The sequence below is a fragment of the Pongo abelii genome, chromosome X (genome assembly GCF_028885655.2).
Source record: "Pongo abelii isolate AG06213 chromosome X, NHGRI_mPonAbe1-v2.0_pri, whole genome shotgun sequence".
NCBI lineage: Eukaryota > Metazoa > Chordata > Mammalia > Primates > Hominidae > Pongo > Pongo abelii.
The window spans coordinates 44,567,478-44,589,098 of record NC_072008.2 but is presented as its reverse complement, the minus strand read 5'-3'; the positions used below and the strand labels follow the sequence as shown (position 1 = coordinate 44,589,098).

At 40.1% G+C, this 21,621-nt stretch overlaps 2 protein-coding genes across 3 annotated transcripts in view; one reads left to right on the top strand and one right to left on the bottom strand.

The window, feature by feature from the left end:
* EFHC2 (EF-hand domain containing 2) overlaps nucleotides 1-21,621 on the top strand; it is a 202,392-nt gene that overhangs the window by 51,966 nt on the left and 128,805 nt on the right. For both annotated transcript variants that reach the window (XM_024240474.2, XM_024240475.3), the window contains one exon: nucleotides 19,066-19,216. In XM_024240474.2, coding sequence (XP_024096242.1) covers nucleotides 19,066-19,216 — 151 coding nt within the window. The remainder of the gene's footprint in view (nucleotides 1-19,065; nucleotides 19,217-21,621) is intronic.
* LOC129052914 (putative deoxyribonuclease TATDN2) lies at nucleotides 5,044-7,493 on the bottom strand. The gene has a single exon (XM_054544492.1). It carries the CDS (start codon nucleotides 7,432-7,434, stop codon nucleotides 5,815-5,817), a length of 1,620 nt encoding a protein of 539 aa, XP_054400467.1. The 5' UTR covers nucleotides 7,435-7,493; the 3' UTR covers nucleotides 5,044-5,814.

Genomic DNA, 21,621 nt, shown 5'->3' with positions numbered 1-21,621 from the left:
ATTGAATGTCAGTTTTCTTGGTTCAGTTTATAAAACTCCATGATTAGCAATGTGATTTCTGCGGGATAGGGTGACCCCCTTTCTTCTAGTCCTAGTATCATTTTTCCAGGAAGTCTGATTTTAAACAGTGGTTTGGAATCTCTTCTCTTAGTAATATCAAGTGTTTTTTAATTGCTTGCGCAATAGACTCCATAAGGATGTGAAGACTATTTTAGATATGGTTTTGACAGTATTTTCAAGCTTCCAGCTTTGCATCCTACACTGATTTATATATTATTCAGTATTTTTATACATTCATTTTCTCTCCAAAGCTCTGTTATATATACATAATTTTCTTAATTCTTTAAATAGTGCTGTGGTTATCACTGTGGTTAGCAAGTGTTGATTTTCTAATTTTTGCTGAAAGGTTAATCAGTGAACAAAGAGCTTAAGTGGTTTGTACCAGTGATGTAGTTAATTAGTGATAAAGCTACATGAACATTCTAGCATTCTAGCCACTTCCCTTTCCATTTTTATGCATCATAAAATCATGTCTTATGCAGACAAGTAAAACTAAATTTCATGAATGCTTACGTTGCCCATACAGGTGCATTTTATCTTAAACCATAGATTTAGTCATTAAAACTTGCGTATCAATTATAAATAGGTTTATGATATTTTTGTAATACAAAAAAATTCTTTGGAAGTCATCCCTCTGTAATTTATCTTTTTTGTTATTCATTTATGCAACTTACCTTTATTGACCATCTCTTATGTTCAACATGCTAAATGAGATTCAGGTTTGTATAACTTGAATTTTCTTAAAATAAGATACGCCTATATAAACACAGTATCCATAGGAACATAAATTTATCAAAAAATGAAGTGAGAGGAAAAAAATAAGAATTTGGAGTGAGATTATAACTTGAGCATTGGTATTTAGATGTACCCCCACCTCCACAATCCCAATTGAAATCACTGCAAAATTTTAAAATGTGGAAAAACTAAATTCGTGCTGGAGGCCAGGGAGGTGTTCCATCTTCATGTTGCAAACTTTGAAGAGTTTCCACCTGATATAGTGCAGATGGGATCATACTGAAGGAATATACCCAAACGAACTTGCAATTTCACTTCCCGAGAAAGTGACAAGAATCGAGTTGGGGGTTAGGACAACCTGTAGGGGTTTCCACCTGGTTTACTTTCACAACTATTGATGGCTTAAGAGTGTCACTAGGAGGCCCAGAAATATAGTCACACTGAAGTCAAAGCAGGCCCTGCATTCGGGCTTCTCTCTGATGGAACAGGCAATGGCATACAAAGGACTGGCCACTCTTCCTGGAGTGGAGGTTGGGTCAATTCATAAAATGTTTACATGGAAAATTAGAAGTTTTTCCTGCTGGGGACTACCCATGGTTCCAGCTCCCTTCCTACTTCTCTTGACCACTCTATATGAATTTATATTAACCAGAGAGGAGGTATCTAAGAACATTAGGATAGATGGTGAAGGGAGTGAAAGAAAACCCACCCACCCACCCTATTTTGTGGAAAACACCAGCCTAGATAGACTGCTCTTTGTTCAGGAATGAACAAAGAAACTTAAAGTTTCTGAAAAGATTCTACAACATAAATGGAAAACATAGTATTCAAGAGGCAGAGGAAGAAAAATACTTATTTTATAAGTATGTTTTCTACAGAAAAAAATAAGTATTTTTGATAACAATGTGCTTTGTGTAAGGAAGTATATAATACAAAGTGAGAAGTAAAAGCAAATTAAAAATATTATTGAATGAGACTGTAGGCAAAAAGTCAAAGGGAGATTGCTGAAGAAGGATGAAATGTGAGGAATCTAAAAATGCACTGTATGTAGTAAAGAAAAGTATTAAAACTGGGGAGAAGGGAATGAGTGATGGAAAAGGTAAACTTGAGAAATTCTCCTGAAATGCAATGGAAAAAGATAACAGAGCAATGAGATGATGGCAGGCTGGACAGAGGATTGAGCTCTAACATGCAGACAGTTGTTCCTAAAGAATTAAAGGCTAGATTAAAAGCTCTCTGGTTAATATAAATTCATTAACCAAATTGATTAAGCATACCATAAGAAAACAATACAAACAAAAGCAACTTTCTGGATTATAGAAAGACGTAGACCGGGCCGGGTGCAGAGGCTCAAACCTGTAATCCCAGCACTTTGGGAGGCCGAGGCGGGTGGATCACGAGGTCAGGAGTTCGAGACCAGCCTGGCCAACATGGTGAAACCCCATCTCTACTAAAAATACAAAAAATTAGCTGGGTGTAGTGGTGGGTGCCTGTAATCCCAGCTATTCGGGAGGCTGAGGCAGGAGAATCGCTTGAACCTGGAAGGTGGAGGTTGCAGTGAGCCGAGATTGCACCATTGCACTCCAGCCCTGGTGACAGAGTGAGACTCCATCTCAAAAAAAAAAAAAAAAAAAAAAAAAGAAAGATGTAGACCGGCAGATAGAATACTTATTCTGTACCAGAGAAAATAAAAAAAAGAGATCAATAATTAAATCATTAGATCTACCCTGACAAATTTTCAAGGATAAAGCAAGGAAATTACCAAACCCTCAAAGGCAAAGTTGACACTGGAATTCTCAGCAATACTAAATGCCAGAAGACAATGAAGCAATGTCTATAACTTTTAGGGGAAAATGTGACTCAGAAAATCTAGACTCAGCCAAGGTGTTATCATTAGTAAAAGCAGCAGTAAGATCTCAGTTATATAATTTATCACAAATATGCTATCCACATACTTTTCCTGAAAAAGTTGCTTAATTGCTAGTCAATTAAGAGATAAAGCAAATTAAACAGTTCAACCATGGGGAGGTCATGAAATAAAATGATTAGTGGTGAGTAGTAGAAAGAAACATACATAATAGGTTGTGAAATATAAATAAAATTCAAAACATAAACATTTTGAGTATTTATTGAAAGATAAAAGAATAACAATCATAAAATGAGCCCCAAATCCAAGATAGGGATAGAAAAAAAATATGAATTATTTAGAAGAGTATGCAATTTAACAGGCTATATGGTCACAACTATGTCAAGGAAAGACATCAACAACAGTGGGGTTCTAGGTAATAGAAATGCCATATACTTTTTCCTGCTACTATTTCCATATTTTTGTAATACGTTTGTATTTTTATAGTGTGTAAACTTTATCAAAATATATCTATGTATACAGCAGAATTATAATTACAGACACATTTGTGGTATCGACTTTGTTCTTGCTCTCCAAATTAAAAATAAACTAAGCATTTAGCTTAAGACATTAAAAAATATAGAATAAAACAGACATCAGAGAACAAAAAGAAAAATAAATTTCAAAGCACAATTTTATGTATCAGTAAACAATAGTTTTGAAAAAGCACATGCCGTCTGAGTATTTAAAACAAACAGAATTAAACCTAAACAGAAAATACAGAAAACAATGTATTTAAATCATAAACTCAGAGGAAGTAAAATGTATAGCTATGCTAACTATGAAGTGAATAGTATTAATTAGCAAAATTGACTTAAGTACAATGCTGGAATTGGCCAATATATGGAAATATTAGAGAAAACTGCCAAAGAACTACTCCAAATGTTAGTGATTGTCTCTAAGTGGGTAGCATTATGGGCTATTTTACTCCCTCTTTGTGTGTTTTTTTTTTTAAATTTTTACTTTTTACTTTTTTCCCCACTACAAGCTACTTTAATTCTTTGAACAATTTTTCCATGCGGGTAAACTGTTACCATATTTTCCTATTAAGAAATATTTTCAATAGATTTTTTTTCTACAGTAAATTTTACTGAAAACATTTGGTCCATTAATTTTTGTCTATATAAATGCTGTCCGTCATGGCTTTTGACAATCTGAGTTTTTTTTGATGATCACATTTCTACCAAAATCAATTTTCCTGAGTCAAATTTTATATATCCAGATTTTGCCAATATTTGACTCTTCTATTGATTTTTAAAAAATCAGTTTTACCATGTGCATTTTTCCTTCTGTTGCTTTTATTTTGTTTGGGTTTCTAAAAAATCACATTTATTTTTTTGCTTGTCTCAAAAATTTTTAATAAGCAGGTATGAATTTTGAAGTTAGATATGAATAAAAACCAACTGAAAAAGCAAATCCCTCTGTCTCCCAAGACAAAGTGGGCAGTTTGTTTCTTTTGAGCTTTAAAGGTAGAAATAGCTGCCTTTCTAAAATTTAAGTGAAGCGAAATGTTGACATGCCCTGAAAGGACTGCCAAGGTTCAGGGAACCTGTTAATGGGCCTTGAGAGGCTCTGTGACTCTGGACTAATGGCCCAGGGACCACTAAGAGTAAATTGAATTTCTAGATTACTGGCTACTTTCACAGCTCTCTGTTGCCTCCAGGATGGGAGAGTAGACACACCAAATGCCAGACAAATAAATGCTAAATAATAATTATTCGAGGTTCAATGGAATATCTATCACTTAAGTAGCAAACGATTTACAAAGTGTCCCAAATTTTGCACATTTGCATTGCAAGATTTTACTAGTAACATGAGTAGGTGAACTGTTCTTTACCTCACTCATGGAATAAATGAAGATTGTGCTTTTTGATTTAGGCCACTCTTGATATACTACACTCAGAACTACATTGCTCACTCCCCTTCCTAAAGAAATAAAGGTGAATTACAACAAGGTTCTCTCCTGCATGTTAGAAACACTGAAGAGTATAATACTTGCATTTGCCACACACAAATGCAGGGAGAGAGGAGCAGGTTGGAAAAGTAGTTTTCCCATCTAAAATTAAAAAAAATTTTTTTGATAGAAAAATTTTTTTTGAAAGGAAAACTCATTGTGTGTATATCTTGCTTACCTTGTTGAGTGTATACTTACATTTTTTATTTAAAAAATTTTTTTTTAGAAACGGGGTTTCACTATGTTGCCTAGGCTAGTTTCAGACTCCTGGGCTCAAGTGATCCACTCACTTCGGCCTCCCAAAGTGCTGGGATTACAGGCGTGAGCCACTGCACCCGGCCTATTTTTCATTAAAAAACTTTTTTTTTTTTTTTTTTTTTTTAAGAGATGGGAGTTTCACTCTGTTGCCAGGCTGGAGTGCAGTGGTGTGACTATAGCTCACTGCAGCCTGAGACTCCTGGATTCAAGTGATCCTCCCACCTCAGCCTCCCAAGTAGCTGGAATTACAGGCGTGTGCCACCACACCCAGCTGTTGTTTTGTTGTTTTTATTTTATTTTTTTTGTAGAGACGAGGTTTCACTATGTTGCCCAGGCTGGTCTTGAATTCCTGGGCTCAAGTGATCCGCTCGCCTCGGCCTCCCAAAGTGCTGGAATGACAGGCGTGAGCCACCATGCCCGACCGATTTTTAAATTTTTTTAAATAGAATTCCTATAATATACAAATATAATACACAAATCACCTACCTCACTTTTAAAATTCTACATTTTTTTAAAGACAAGTAGGAGGGTGACTTTATTCACCAAGCGATCAAAAGCAGGTTGCAGAGGACAGGGATTTAGATTGGGAAACTCTGTATTCTATCAAGCTGTCTTTACTGGCTACCTTAAGGCATTTTTGCTAGGAAGAAAAACCTTAATAACATCAAGGGCAGTTTACCTTAACCCTCCTCCCATCCCATTGTACCCCACCCTACCAGCCAGAAACAGAAGTCTTATGAAAAGGTTTTGAGGAAAATATCCTGTCCTAGTTTACTCCATTCCAACGAATTCTTCAAACACATCCTTGACCCGGGACATACGCAGAGTTCAAATCTAGTCTGTATGTTGTTAGGCTACCGGTCTCCTTTCTCGGGAAGACTCCTGACTGTGCCTTTTCTGTTTAAAGATGGTAGAGGCGACGGGTGTTCTCCCGCAAGACGGTCAAGGTGTGGGAGAGCGACACACCTTTGATTCTGGCAATCTCTCGCACAGTATGCAGGGCCAGGCCTGGGTGGGCATGCTGGCAATGGCTTTTGGAGACCCAGCGAGGGAGGAAAAAGGGAGCGTCGGTTTCTACAATAATTCTCTCTAGCGGGATCTTTTTCACAGTTTCTCGGGCTTGCCCAGCAGAAGAGTAAGTCAGAATTGCCGTGAAGCCCACATACAGGTTGGGAAAGTGGTTCAACAGGGGCTCGATGACTGAGTAACTGCCAGTGAAGCAATGCCGGTGTAGCTTGTGGTCAGAGGGCACATATTTTTTCAAGATGCGCAGTAGGTCTTCATCGGCTTCTCGACAGTGGATCATCATGGGCTTCTTTAGAGAGACGGCCAGCCGCAGCTGTCTCTTAAATACTTTCTGCTGCTCTGGGACATGCGTGGTGCACTTATTGGAGTAATCCAAGCCCATTTCTCCAAACGCCACAGCCTTGGGGTGTCGTAAGGCTTTTAAAATACTTCTTTCTTGATAGTTGTTATAATAATGGGCAAAATGAGGGCGACAGCCAAAGGCCCCCCAAACCAGATCATCTTTCAACTGATCCTCCCACAGGTCATCACTTAGGTTTTGAGGATTGCAGAAGCAAGAAATGCAGCCCTGAAATTCCTTGGGGAAGGTGTTGCTATAAATTTTTCTGAATTTGGTAAAGGTGCCTTTGAAAGGCAGCCTGGAATATAGCAAGTCCAAGTGACAGTGGGTATCAATGAAACCCTGTTGCTTTGGCTGCCAGAAGGTCCTTGGCGGAAAGCTAGATGCACGTCCTCCAAAAGGACATCGTAATATCTCCTCTTGATATACTCTCTCCTCCTTCGCCTCTGCTTCCACATTTCTGGAGTAGTAAAATAAGGAAGAATTCTTGGATGTGCCTTCCTCTGTCATCTTCAGATCTCTGGATGTGTTTTCAGAGCTCACTGGAAAATTGGTGGAATAATCACTCAGGAAGCTCTGGTGGCTGCTCCTCTCACCCTGGAAGATGTTGTTGTTGCTTCTGCTGCTGCTGCTACAGCTGCTTTTCCCAGCCTGCAATGTGTTACTGCTGCTGCCCAAGGAGGGATAGCAAGAAGACTTGGTACTGCTGAACCAAGAGCTGGTGTAGTCATGCCAAGGACTATAATGAGGTGGAAAAGTGGTATAGTCAGTGGCGTAGTATGGAGGCTCTGACACTACAGGAAGACACAGTGAGAATGGCTTCTCTTCAGAGAATTTGACTGTGGTTCCACCTACATCAGACCACTCACTCCCTGAAGAGGGGCACTCAATTGCCATCTTTTCTTTGCGCTTTTGAATTACTGAATGGGAGTTATAGTTATCCGGAAGATTTAAAGGTGGAGAGCTTTTTTCACAAATGACTCCACTTTGGTTGCTAAGTTGCTTTTGGATTATTACATGGGGGTTATAGTCATCCAGAAAATTTAAAGGCAGAGAGCATTTTTCACAAATGACTCTATTCCGTTTTTTAGGTCGCCCCTCACTGAATTTCTTAGGAGGATTAACAGTCACCCTCTTGTCACAGGAGCTGCTCATCTCTGGGGCTGACTCTTTCTCTTTTTGAGGAGCAAAGATAGTGGCATTCCTGGCTGGTCTTTCTCCACAGTAGGGACACTCTCCGAGGTTTGATTGTGAACTAATGACAGCCCCTTCTTTTCCTTTTGGAATGTCATCTCCCAGGATCTCCTGGAGAACCCTCAGAGACAATGAAGAGCCACTATCTTGAGGTCCACCCTTCCTGTTCTGGAACTTGTTTGGTTCCTCAGTTTCATTTTGACCCTCACTTCCAGCTGTAAATTGAGGGTTCGTGAAATTATAGGAGCTACGTTTGGAATTAATTTTAAGGCTGTAGATGCCCTCCTCCAGAGAAGCCATTTCTTTCAGAAAGGGGCTGGCAGAGTGTATTGGGGATCACAAGGACGAAAGGAACTCCAAATGCTCCAAATTAGGCAGTCTTTGGAGCCGGCCCTAATCACGCCAGTGGCTGAAAAATGGGAGGAGAAGGAGGAGAAAGAATTTCTGTGGCAGGATGAACCTTGAGAAAAACACGGTGTGCAGGCCACAAAGTAGCCTTTAGGCCTTTCAGTCCTTTGGGGCCTCTCTCCCCTTCCAAACCACCTTACTGAGCTCCCCGGGGCACCTGTGTTTGCCGCAAACCACGTTACTGAGCTCTGCGGGGCACCTGTGTTTGCTGGGGGAGCCTACCTAAGTGCCGCTCCGGTGGTACTTTTCTGCGTGCGGACGGGCCCCAGAGCTGGAGGGCCCTCACGCCACTCCGGCGCCTCAGGAACGTTTCCTCCTTTTTTCAACTGTCTATCACAGTTCTCGGTGTTGTACAGATGCCAAAGCCCCTCCACAATTATTTCAAAGTGCTCTGGAGAAGTCCTAAGGATCCAGGCCCGGTATGGCGTCCAAGCCCCGAACGTAGTCCTAAGACTGCCCCAAATGGTCTGATTTTGCGCTGTGCAACTTCCCGGATGTTAAAAAAAAAAAAAAAAAAAAAAAAGGTACTTCCGTGGAGTCAAAGTGCTTCCGGGGCGTCAAAGTGCTTCCGATCGGCCGTGCGCTGTGGCTCACGCCTGTAATCCCAGCACTTTGGGAGGCGGAGGCGGGCGGATCACGAGGTCAGGAGATCGAGACCATCCTGGCTAACACGGTGAAACCCCGTCTCTACTAAAAATACAAAAAATTAGCTGGGTGTGGTGGCAGGCGCCTGTAGTCCCAGCTACTCAGGAGGCTGAGCCAGGAGAATGGCGTGAACCTGGGAGGCAGAGCTTGCAGTGAGCTGAGATCGTACCACTGCACTCCAGCCTGGGCGACAGACCCAGACTCCGTCTCAAAAACAAACAAAGTGCTTCCGATCAAAACTCTTACTTTTGGTTTGGAATACAAGGCCCTTTGGAGATGTCAGAGTCCATGAAATGACTACAAGACACTTTAGGGATCACACACAGGGTGGCCATGGGTGGGCTACTGGCCTAGAGGCCCTGATCCCCAACGGCCAGCTGGAGGACAGGGCAGAACACACTGTAGAAGCCGAGTCGGGAAGCCTGCCCAGCCCCCATCACCTCGCCTACCGGCCTGGGTCAGGCCAGCAGCCCGCTCCATCTAAGGGCAACACTCACCTCCCCACGGCCATACAGCCCCTCCTTTACCACGCCTCTTCTCACTGCCCAGCCACGTGTCTTCCCGAGCTGCAGCCATTACATGCTTTTTGTTCCTCCCCTCCACCCTCGGTTTTTTTTATCAAAAGCGTAGTCATGGTTTTTAGAGCATAGCTTAATAACATAGTTTTAAAAAACGTAGTTATGACTGTGGTATATAACAATTTTCAGTCTTGTGGTGTTTTTTTTGTTTTTGTTTTCTTTGTCCTCCTCCCCCCCGCCCCCCCCCCCACCCCCCCGAGGGAGTCTCACTCTGTCGCCCAGGCTGGAGTGCAGTAGTGCGATCTCGGCTCACTGCAACCTCCACCTCCTGGGTTCAAGCGATTCTCCTGCCTCTGCCTCCCAAGTAGCTGCGACTACAGGCTCGTGCCACCACGCCAGGCTAAATTTTGTATTTTTTTTTTTTTTTAGTAGAGACGGGGTTTCACCATGTTGGCCAGGCTGGTCTCCAACTCCTAATCTCAGGTGATCCACCTGCCTCGGCCTCCCAAAGTGCTGGGATTACAGGTGTGAGCCACTGCGCCCGGCCCAATCCTGTGTTTTATTCACTTAACATTACTGTATAGCCTCAGTATTTTTCTTATTGCCTCATGTTTTTCAAAAATATCATGCTGGTGCCTTTATAATACTCCATGGAGAACGTAGATGTGCCGTAATTCACCGAGCCCTTCCCTTTTTGTTAACTTTTCAGGTCCCCTTATTCTACCTTTTTTTTTCTATGATAAAAAGCTGCAAAGAACATCTTTGCACATGTAAGTTTCTTCTGTATTTTGGGTTGTTTCTTTGGACTACGTGCGGGGAAATGGAGTTCCTGAGAGGAGGTAGGAATTTTAAATTGGTTCCTCATAGCATTACGTTGCCGCAGAAAATTGTACTAACTTAAAATCTCATCCGTATAGGAGAAACACACACATAAACCCGATGCCTCGTTGTTATTTTAATTTGCACTTAATCTGACAGTTTCTTAGAGTGAACTTCTTTTTATTTGTTGACCCTCTCATGAATTTTGTTTATGCTGTTTTCCCATTTCTCTTTTAGGGTCTTTAAAAAATTAAACATTTTTATAAAATTAAAGTTTAGCCATATTTTCTAAAATTTTTTGTTAGCATGTTTTTGTTTATATTTTAGTATATCAGAGTTATAACTTATGTAGTTAAATCTTAATTTTTAAAAATGTTTTCTTTCTCTTTTTCTCCCAAGCCTGCAATGTCATTCCTCCTTCTGAGGCTTGACACATATTTATTTTTTTGGAAGGTGAAAGGAATTGATTTATTATATTTAAGCCAATACTTCATCTGATATTTGGGTTGGATTTTACAGGGGGCTATATACTGATGCTTTTCCAAGTTGGTACTTTTTTTGCTTATTGTTATGTGACTCCTCTTTCATTATGCGTTAAATTCCTGTTAACAGAGTCTATTTCCAGGGCATCTATTCTTTTACACCTACTATGTCTCTTGTTACTGTGGTATTGCACTACTTTAATAAATGAACTATTATATTAAGGTATAAAGTCTGGGAGAGCTAGATTTCCTTCATTATACTTAAATTTTACAACTATCTTTAATAGGCTGAACTGTTTATCAGGTAGACTTAAAAAATTAATTCTAGGCCAGACCCGGTGGCTCACGCCTGTAATCCCAGCTCTTTGGGAGGCCGAGGTGGGCGGATCACCTGAGGTCAGGAGTTTGAGACCAGCCTGGCCAACATGGTGAAACTCTGTCTCTACTAAAAATACAAAAATTAGCCAGGCGTGGAGGTGTGCACCTGTAGTCTCAGCTACTCAGGAGGCTGAGGCAGGAGAATCACTTGAACCCAGGAGGGAGAGGTTTCAGTGAGTCCAGATCGCACCACTGCACTCCAGCCTGGGTGACAGAGTGAGACTTCATCTCAAAAAAAAATAATAATTCTAAGTCCCTCCAAAATGACATTGAAATACCCACTTGAAAAGTTATTTTAGTCTGCTTATCCAGAATATACTTCGCCTATCCTTTTAGTCAAGCTCTTCTATTAATATATATTCTAGTAAATATTTTTAGAGTTTTATCTGGGTCACAGAGTTTTTATTAAAACCATTTTTAAGTATTTTGTAATTTTTTATTATGAACATACTTTCCCCCCACTATATGGTCTAGCTGGTTATTGCTAACACATAACAATATTTTAAATTCAGGTATGGTTGTACTGAAATCTTTGTTAGTTTTTCAGCCTTTGCCTAGGTCATTATTTTATCTACCCATAATGATAATTTTTGTCTCTTTCTTGCTAATATTTTTACTTCATATCTTTCTACATTGTCCAGAGCTTTTAAAAACAATATTAAATAATGATGCTAGTAGGGGCATTATTGTTCTGTTCCTGATTTTGGTAGGCACATAGTTTAATTAAGTATTATGTTAGATATTTAGGCTGTTGTTTTAAAGCAGATCTTTTTGTAATCTTGTTAAGGAACTACCCTTGCATTTAAAAATATATGTGGTAGGAAATGGTGTGAGATCATTATATATTTGCTCATATTTCCTAATTGGGAAACATGTTGGCATCTGTGAGTAAAATGTTGTTTTTTTGTGTGTGTAGGTGGCTTGTAAGTGTTACAGACTATTGAATTCTGTTTGCTTGTATTTTACTTAGGATCTTCTATAAATCATAAGTAGTGAAATTGTTCTGTAGCAGTAGTTCTCAACCTTGGCTTGCAGTTTGTAATCACTTGGGGAGCTTTAAAAATTACTGATGCCTAGGCCCACCCTGAGAGAATCTGATTTCTGTGTGTGTGTGTGTGTGTGTGTGTGTGTGTGTGTATGGGGGATGGTGGATGTCTGTGGCGGGGGTCGGAGGGCTGGTGGTGGGGACAGTGTGGCCAATGCATCAGGATTTTTAAAAGCTCTATAGGTGATTCTAATGTGTAGCCAGGGTGAGAACTATTGTTTTACAGTTACTTTTTTTTCATGGTACGTCTATTAGGCATAGGAATTCACCTTTGTAGCTTTCCATCATTTTTGGTATCCTGGAGAGTTATATAATTTGGTAATTTTCTTTTCTTTGAAAGTTGGAACAAATTCATTAGTAAATCATACTGGTTGGAGACTTTATTGGGGCAATTCTTTGGTAATTTTTTTCACTTCTTACTTGGTTATTAGCTTATTCATTGTGTTTTTGATAAGTCACGGTTCTTACAGAATATCACTTATTTAATTGCAATTTTAAAATTCATTTTCATATGTTTGCATGATTATTATAAGATAATTTATCTTATGGTTTATATCTTATAATTGCATCTCTGTCGTGCACTGTATCATTTCTCATTTTATTTATATTTTTCTTGATGAGCTTTCTAAAATCTTATCTATTTTATTTATTTTAAAAGTCCTTGGATTTATTTATTGTAGTTGTTTTTCTTCTTTCAAATTTATATATCCTTACTATCTTTTTTGCTTCCTGTTTTTCTTATGACAAATTTTTGCTTTTTCAAAACCTTTTGTTTATTGTTTTGAGGAGTCTCATTCTTTCACCCAGGCTGGAGTGCAGTGGCACGATCATGGCTCACTGCAACCTCTGCCTCCTGTGTTCAAGCGATTCTCCTGCCTCAGCCTCCCGAGTAGCTGGGATTACAGGCATGCACCACCAGGCCCAGCTAATTTTTTTGTATTTTTAGTAGAGACGGGGTTTCACCATGTTGGCCAGGCTGGTCTTGAACTCCTGACCTCAGGTGATCTGCCCGCCTTGGCCTTCCAAAGTGCTGGGATTACAGGCGTGAGCCACTGCGCCCGGCCTTAAAAGCTTTTGTTTGAATCATTGCTCACTGGTTCTAAACTCTGGCTATGTTTCAGAATTACCTGGGGAGAGTAGGAAAGAAAAAGAAGGATCTTGTACTTGCCTATCTCAAAGTTCATGGCTGAGACCTCTATAACAAAAGACAGATTAACAAGAGAAAAGCACACAAATTTATTTAATGAAAGCTTCAGGAGACATGGAGCCTTCAGAAATGATCCAAAGAAACAGGAAAAACTGTATTTTTATGGACAGTCATGTAGAACTATGACTGGAGGACAAAAGGATATGATCTAATGGTAATAAACTGGGGGAAACTTATAATAGCAAGACTTGTTTGTTCAGATTTTTATTCTTCATCCTTATGTGACACTCCTTTCCTCTGGGTATAGGGCAGGACATCTGGGTATAGGGCAGTCACATGCAAGTAGGAAGGGAGAAGGTCAGAGAATGACCTTCCTAGGTGTTATGACCTGCCTCCGGGGAGAATGATGGAAGAAGGTCAGAGAGACCTTCCTGCTTCTGCCTTTTTCTCAAATGCCGAGGTGCCATATGCCTTGGCATATTTGCCGAGGTAGCATGTCCTGAACCCCATCAGTAGCTTTTAAAAAATAGTAATAGTCCCCTCCCCAAGGTTCTGATTTAATTTACTTAGGCAAGGGTCTGGGTTTTTTGTTTGTTTGTTTGTTTGTTTTTCACGGAATGTCACTCTGTCGTTGCTCTGGCTGGAGTGCAGTGGCGTAATCTCGGCTCACTGCAACCTCCACCTCCCAGGCTCAAGTGATTCTCCTGCCTCAGCCTCCTGAGTAGCTGGGATTACAGGTGTCCACCACCGTGCCCGGCTATTTTTTGTATTTTTAGTAGAGATTGGGTTTTGCCATGTTGGCCAGGCTGGTCTCGAACTCCTGACCTGAGGTTATCCACTCACCTTGGCCTCCCAAACTGTTGGGATTACAGGCGTGAGCCATTGCGCCCGGCCAGATCTGGTCTTTCAAAATTTTTTTAAAGTTCCTAATGCATAGCCAAGGCTGAGAAACACTGTTAGCAATTTATTCTCTCTCTCAGACTCTAAATTCTTTTATGTAATAATTTTAATCCATTAATTTACCCCAGATTGCAAATTTGCCTATCTCCTACAGGTTTGTGTGGCCTTATATTTTATTATATACTTTTATATAAATTTTATTACATACATGTATATAAATTTTATTTGTATACTTTTTATATTTTTAAATTTATTTTTGGTACAATTATGAGGAGTGACAATTTTTGTTTATAGGTACATTATACACTTCTAGTTATATTACTTTGTGATCAGTGAATATAACTTGTATAATTTTTGTTTTTAAAATTTATTAAAATTTTTGTGAATTAGCATATAAGTTTCAGATATATTTCTGTAAATATATATATTGTCATGTATAAAGGAGCCATCCTCTATATGCAACACAAAATGTATTATCGTTTATTTCCTTGATTATGGGACTTCATAATCATGAGAGAAACCATTGATTTAATAACAGCTTTTTCAGGAAGAATAAACAACACTGTATTAAATGTACACAAATTTTTCTTGTCTACTAACATATAGAGCATGCATTTATCCTTACCATTATATCCCTTTTATAGTACTTCACAATTTAAGTCTGAGCCTTTTTCATAAAACAGAGCTTAAACATATTAAACTTGGACATGTGATGTTGACCTCTTTATAAAATGTTGAGGTTATTGAACGTTGCCGATGTTTTGTCTTTCTTTCCTGACAGCTTCTCTAGAAATTCAGCTGTAAGATTTTTTTTTTTTTTTTTTTTTTTGAGACGGAGTCTCGCTCTGTCGCCCAGGCTGGAGTGCCCTGGCGCAATCTCCGCTCACTGCAAGCTCCGCCTCCCAGGTTCATGCCATTCTCCTGCCTCACCCTCCCAAGTAGCTGGGACTACAGGCACCCGCCACCACACCCAGCTAATTTTTTGTATTTTTAGTAGAGACGGGGTTTCACCGTGTTAGCCAAGATGGTCTCGATCTCCTGACCTCGTGATCCGCCCGCTTCCGCCTCCCAAAGTGCTGGGATTACAGGTGTGAGCCACCATGCCCAGCCTCAGCTGTAAGTTTTTGACACTTAGATGTTTGATTCCTGAAGTGGTAGTCTTTCTGACTCACATATTGGCCACATCAGCCTCCCCATCTTTAAAAATTATATGATTTATTCTAAGAGATTAGGCTTTTGCCTTTGCCTTACAGTTGCATGGTCTAGCCTGCAATGGACAACCTTCTCCACGCAATTATTTTTTGTGTCATACTGCATCAGACAATAATCATTTTCAAACATTTTAAGTGAAAATTAGGAATCTAATGTTACAATCCGGCTGTTTGGGATATGCAATGTTAAGCAAATGACTCAACTGTCATGAAGATAGGATAGATTCTTCTCTACAAAGCTAAATTTGCACCATATATCAAGTTAGAACTACTTGCCCATCAAAATGCATTCTTGACTGCTTTGAGGTTCTTTTGGCTTTAATTGTAAGAAGATCCTGAATTCAGAAACATTAACATTTAAAATTTTTCCTTTGTAATGAGGAAATCATATACCTGTTATTTAAAGCTAATTGATTTCAGATTTCAGGGGGTTTTTCTTTCTTTTTTTTTTCTTTTCTGTTTTTCTGTCACCCAAGCTGGAATGCAGTGGCATGATCATAGCCCAGTGCAGCCTTAAATTCCTGGGCTAAAGCAATCCTCCTGCCTCAGCTTCCTGAGCAGCTTGTACTATGAGGCACGCACCACCATACCTGACTAGTTAAATAAAGAAAAATTGTTGGAGAGACGGGGACCCATGTGTCGCCCAGGCTGGTCTAGTACTCTTGGCCTAAAGTGTTTCAATCCTCCTGATGTAGCCTCCTAACGTGTTGGGATTACAGACATGATCCACTGTGCCCGGTCTAAGGTTTTATATCCTCTAGGCTAAGATTAAAATTCCAAATGCCTTGAGGATCAGGTAGGTAACCTCATATAATATCACAGGGCCTGCAGAGGCCTGTGGAGGACTGAAGATCACATGCCCCCACCAAATAATATTTATATTCTGTTTTCAAGAAAATTGCAGCCAATTACATCCTCTAGGACCTTATTTTTCTTTTTTCTTTTTTTTTTTTTTTTTTTGTTGAGATGGCGTCTCACTCTATCACCCAGGCTGGAGTGCAGTGGCACCATCTTGGCTCACTGCAACCTCCACCTCCCGGGTTCAAGCAATTCTCCTGCCTTAGCCTCTTGAGTAGCTGGGATTACAAGCATGTGCCACCACGCACGGCTAATTTTTGTATTTTTAGTAGAGATGGGGTTTCTCCATATTGGTCAGGCTGGTCTCGAACCCCTGACCTCAAGTGATCCGCCTGCGTCGGCCTCCCAAAGTGCTGGGATTACAGGCGTGAGCCATCGTGCCCGGCCTAGGACCTTATTTATCTAGTTTCTGCTTGACATCATAAATGATGATAACACCTTACATCATAATTATGTTACTATAAATTTTCATTTTTAAGTTTTTATTTTAGGTTCTGTTTTCTGGATTCTCTGATACATCAAGTTCCATTGCAATTAGATCATTTATTTTTGTGAGATCACTTTTTAATCTATTTGGTGTCTCTTCTCTTACATTCTACTTTGCCACCTTTTATAATTTCCTCTTCCTCTTCCTTTTTTATCTTTCCATCTCTACCTCATTCTGACTTGCTCTGTATCTTTCATGCTGGAGTTTGACAGCCCTGTATTCTCATGGGAGCAGAATATGAAATATCAGTCTGTCCCTCATCTAGACATATTGAAGCCCAACCTAAGATAATGTGTTTCCTTTTCTCTTTATTTCAATTTAAGCATCCTTCTCTTTTAATGCATCATTTGATTGATAAATATTTAATGATTACATACATGACAGTTGACCTATGCCAGTTGTCAATTGACCTATGCCAGTGTAGTCATTCACAAATTCATACTGGCAGCATTCAGTATATAGAGATGGGTGACAGCCAAGAATATTCTCTCTACACTTTCCTACTTGATTACAAAGAAAAAAAAAATCTCAGATTAAATATTACATACACTGAAAGTTTGATGAAGCCCCAGCTCTTTCTCCTTTTAGGTGTTCCAACATCTTTTTTTCCTCCTCATTTTTTAAAAAAAATAACTTTTGAGACACAGAGTCTCATTCTCTCACCCAGGCTAGAGTGCAGTGGCGAGGTCATAACTCACTGCAGCCTCGATCTCCTGGGCTCAAGCAATCCTCCCACCTCAGCCTCCCTAGTAGCTGAGACTACAAGTACACGTAACCATGCCCGACTAATTTTTGAATTTTTTTTGTAAAAACGGGGTCTCATTATGTTGCCCAGGCTGGTCTCGAACTCCTGGGCTCAAGTGATCTTCCTGCCACAGGCCTGAGCCACTGTAGCCAGCTCCCTCCCCCTACTTTCTAAAAGTTGAAATATAATTCACATAACAAAAACTCACCATTTTAAAGTGTCCAACACGACTTGGTGTGTAATATCTTTTTTAACTGAGGTAAAATTCACGTAACATAAAATTAACCATTAGCCATTTTAAAGTGTGCAATTCAGTGACATTTAACATATCCACAAGGCTGTGCAACCATCACATCTATCTAGTTCCAAGACTTTTTTGTCACCCCAGAAGGAAACTCTATACTTGTCCAACAGCATCTTATCTGAAATGTTCACTCAATACAAATGTGACAACATTCTAGCAATGGGGTTTAGCTAACCTAATTGGAGTCAGGCCAGACAAATTCTTTAAGAAAGCAGCTGAACATAGGACTATTTGGGAATGAAGCCAAAGGTGCCATTTTGAAGGGAGTAGATCTCTGGACTCACCAGACTCTTATAACCCGTTCCTGTAAGGACAGTGCCTGGTTAGTATTTGTAACTGATATGTGCATTTTGAATATAATCATTTCACCAAAATTTATTCTAACATCATTTATGGCAATTGACAAAGCTTTTTGTGTTGATCAAAGAAAAAGCTACTGAGGCATTCTGTTAGCCACTTCTGAAGTGTGGGCTTCTGATAAAAATATGCTAAACACTCCTGGAGTATATATTCTTACTTAGGTTAACTGACCACCACCCCTAGAGGGTAGATTGCATCTAACAGGCTCACTCATATATATCATATTGTCCACATTGAATAGCCCTGGAGTTACATCATATGCACAGTTAAGTTTTGCAACTTCAATTATAAAAATTGATCAAAAGTGAGAGACAAAGAGAATATTTAAATGGAGCTCTCACAGAGCTTGAGTCGCAGGTCAAGCTTGAAATGGTAGCCTGAATCTACTTTTCCCACAGTTGTCCTCAATTACCTTGTCGTGCTCAGTGTGTGAGCAGGATGCCATATTAAGAATGTTTCCAATGGCTAAAGATATATATTATTCATACAACATGGCACCTAAGCATAAAGAAATGATTTTAACTGGTCTTCAACTGAAGAAGCAGGCAGTCATCTGCTTCAATATGGGAGAAAAATGGGCTGTGTTTTACTTACTGAGAGGCACAGTTTTCTAAAGTAGTTAAGGAATTTTCAAAGATATTTTTGACTATCTCTGAATTTTACCATAACTGCTTTAGAATCCACCTGTCTTTCCCTTCCTTATTCCCTACCGCCCCCATACAAGATGAGTCTGAGTCTAGCATTGGGCTAGGCTCCTTGAGGTTCCCAAAGTGTAAGGTGGGGTCTCCAGGGCATTGGATGAATTTCAGATATGCCTGCTTGAATTGCCTGAAGGCAAGCAATCATCAGGACTAACAGTCAGGATAATTTTATGCCAGAACCAAGGCAGCTTTGTGTTATTGTTAATGGGAAAAAAATGACAAAACTTATTCATCTTGTGAGAAAGAATATTTTGTCTCTATAACGTATACATTTAGAATCCCACTGTGAAATCCCAAAGGCAGACTCTAGTTCAGTTTATGGTAGAGCTGAACAATGGATGTATTAACTTGAATATCATTTCCTTGTTTTAACCAGATGGTGATAAAAGTATTAAATAATCTTTATGTATTGTATCTTAGATTGTATATCCATTCGCATAGCTGATGTGTAGAATGTCTTCTTGGAAAAATTCTCTCTACTTTTTTCTTTATATTAACAAAAAGTATACAGGCAGCTGCTTTGTTGATTTTAAGTTTGCTGAATTTTCTTTTCATTTCTTAGTTTCTAATTATGATTCCAACAGGTATTATCTTTTGATGCCTATTTGGAAGAGGAAGTATTTGATAAAAGCCAAACCAACTACAGAATAAGATACTATAAAATCTACTTCTACCCTGAAGATGACACAATTCAAGTAAATGAACCAGAGGTGAAAAATAGTGGATTGCTTCAAGGTATCTATTTAAAGCAGAGTTATGGTTCCTTCACTTCTGACTCCTGCCTTTATATACTGCCTGCCTTTAGCTTTTCAAAAGACTGCATGCTACTGTTTAGGCTGTCTAACCTGCTGGCAGTGGTGAATATAAACATGCCATTAGCGTGTAGTTATTGATTGTGACTTACCAGCTTTCTACCCTCCGCATGTCAACATTGGCTGGGTCTCTCACTCCTCCGTGGCATACTTGTATCCTTTCAGGTGCTGCTCTGTTATGAGTAAACTCTCCTGTGCCTTTGACTTCTTCCTCAAACCCTTTGGTCGCCTTGCCGTGAGCAGATCACTTCCTTCACAACACCATTAGGGGAGAAGAGAAAGCTGTTCTCTACTGCAGCTTCCAGATTGGCATTCTCTTCTTTCTTGAATTTACTGTCATTTGTTTCAACCACCCCCTCCTCATCCTCAAACCTGTTAACTACAGACTTCGATGGTACCTCACCAGAGAGTCATTGTTCCTTCACCCCGTGTATGCCAGTCATCTTTGTCCATACTCCTCTCAGCCACAGATAAGAGTTAACTCTGTGATGTGGCCACCAGAGAAGCTAATCCTAGGTTGCATTAAGTATGGCAGAGATCAATGGAGATGACTGATTTCTTCTGTTTGTGCTGTGGGTCCTTCTCTTGGGATGCTGCTGAGTTCTGGATGACTTCAGGGGACAGCAACTATGACGGTGAAAGAACTGAACATTTGTCATGTGCAAGACAGAATAGTGAAAAGGGATATTTGTCTGTAATGGGGAGACTCAAGTGTGCTTGATAAATGTCCTCAGGAATCTAAAGGGCTGTCATGTGGAGAAGGGGTGACCTTATTCTCTGTATCTTCATGGATGGGACCTAGGGGTCAGAGTTCAGGTCAGTAAGAGGAAGAACTTTCTGGCAGAGAGCTGCTAGAAGTTGTAGGGAATGGACCTGGGTAGGGTTGGGGTTAGGGCTCTGGTGTAGGGGCGGAGGAAAGTCACAGATTTGTTTGTTCCCTCGTGTAGATAGATGGCCCTGGGGACAGGTCAGGGGTGGTTTTTCACTGACAGCCTGCTAGAAGTATGAGAGGATTTGAGTGTTTGTTTGGTCGCTGGTGTAAATGACCTTTCAGGGTACTCAGTTCCTTGAGGAGCTGATTCTTGGGTGTGTTGTTGTTTCTTTGCCTTTTAGAGTATTGCCACCTCCAGTATCTCAGTCTCTGAAATTGCCTTCTCTAACTACAATATCTACTCCTTTTACTTTCCCTGCTTGCTCATAACTACCATCCCTGTTCTTCATTCTCCTAGAAAAACATATCCTGAATATGTCCGTGTCTTTCCATCCCCTTCACTACCATCCTCACCTAAGCTACCCTCATCTGTTGACTAGAGGAATGGAATAACTGCCTAACGTGGTCTCCCTGTTTCCATTCTTGCTCCTCCTACAGTCTGTTCTCTATGCGGCAGGGAGAGTGTTGTGTGGGATGTTACCTGGATACAGTGGTGGCCTTTGAGAATTGTACATTCAGGCTCTCCCAGAGGCCACAAAACAGAAGGCTCATGGATCACATTAAAATGCATGAATCACATGTTACATTAAAGTAATTTAAAACACACGATGAGAAGCAAGAGAGAAAGAGATAGGGTAGGTTCACACACTTGGGACAGGGTACAAGTAGGCAGAAGGACCATACTGCCTGAATCCTGGGGTCAGCAATGGTTCTGTCTCTGTTTCGCTAACCTTCCCTGCTACTAGTATGGTTTGGAGACCAGAATTGAGGTTCAAGCAAGGAGAACCACAGACAGAAGGGGCCTCGGGCTGAGGGCACACACTTGCTCTGTTGGAGAGATGCAGGGAGAAGTGTGCCTGGCCATGGCTGTAGCTTGTCAATAAGCCTGCTGGATAGTCTTGGGTTTTGTTTGTGTTTCTTGGGCAGAGGTCACATGGGGCCAGAATGGGTGTCACCGATGAATGAGTGGCCAAATTGAGGCCTCATAAATATTGGGTGCTCATGAATATTTAGTGTCCTTACATATTTAGCATATCATGAATATTTAGAGTCCAGGTGCCTCATGTATATTTACGACCTACTGAAAATCAGCTATCTTTTGGTTTTTCCATCCCTTTCTTTCTATGTTTAACATGCCCATGCTCTACTTAGTCTACATACCTATTGTTATTTAACACATCTCATGATTTCTGCCTATGCTGAACAAATTTTGCTTACTAATCACTAATCTAGGCCTGAGGGCTCTGTATTGATATACCACAATGAGTTCAAGGGGGAGAAGCAGGGATTTGAAGGCCATGGGCTCTGAGAATAAGGTTGTCATGCAACCTCATTAAGCGTGCAAAGGACTTCCTTCGATGCTCATGAGATTGAGGTTTTTCTTAGAGCATGGCTTC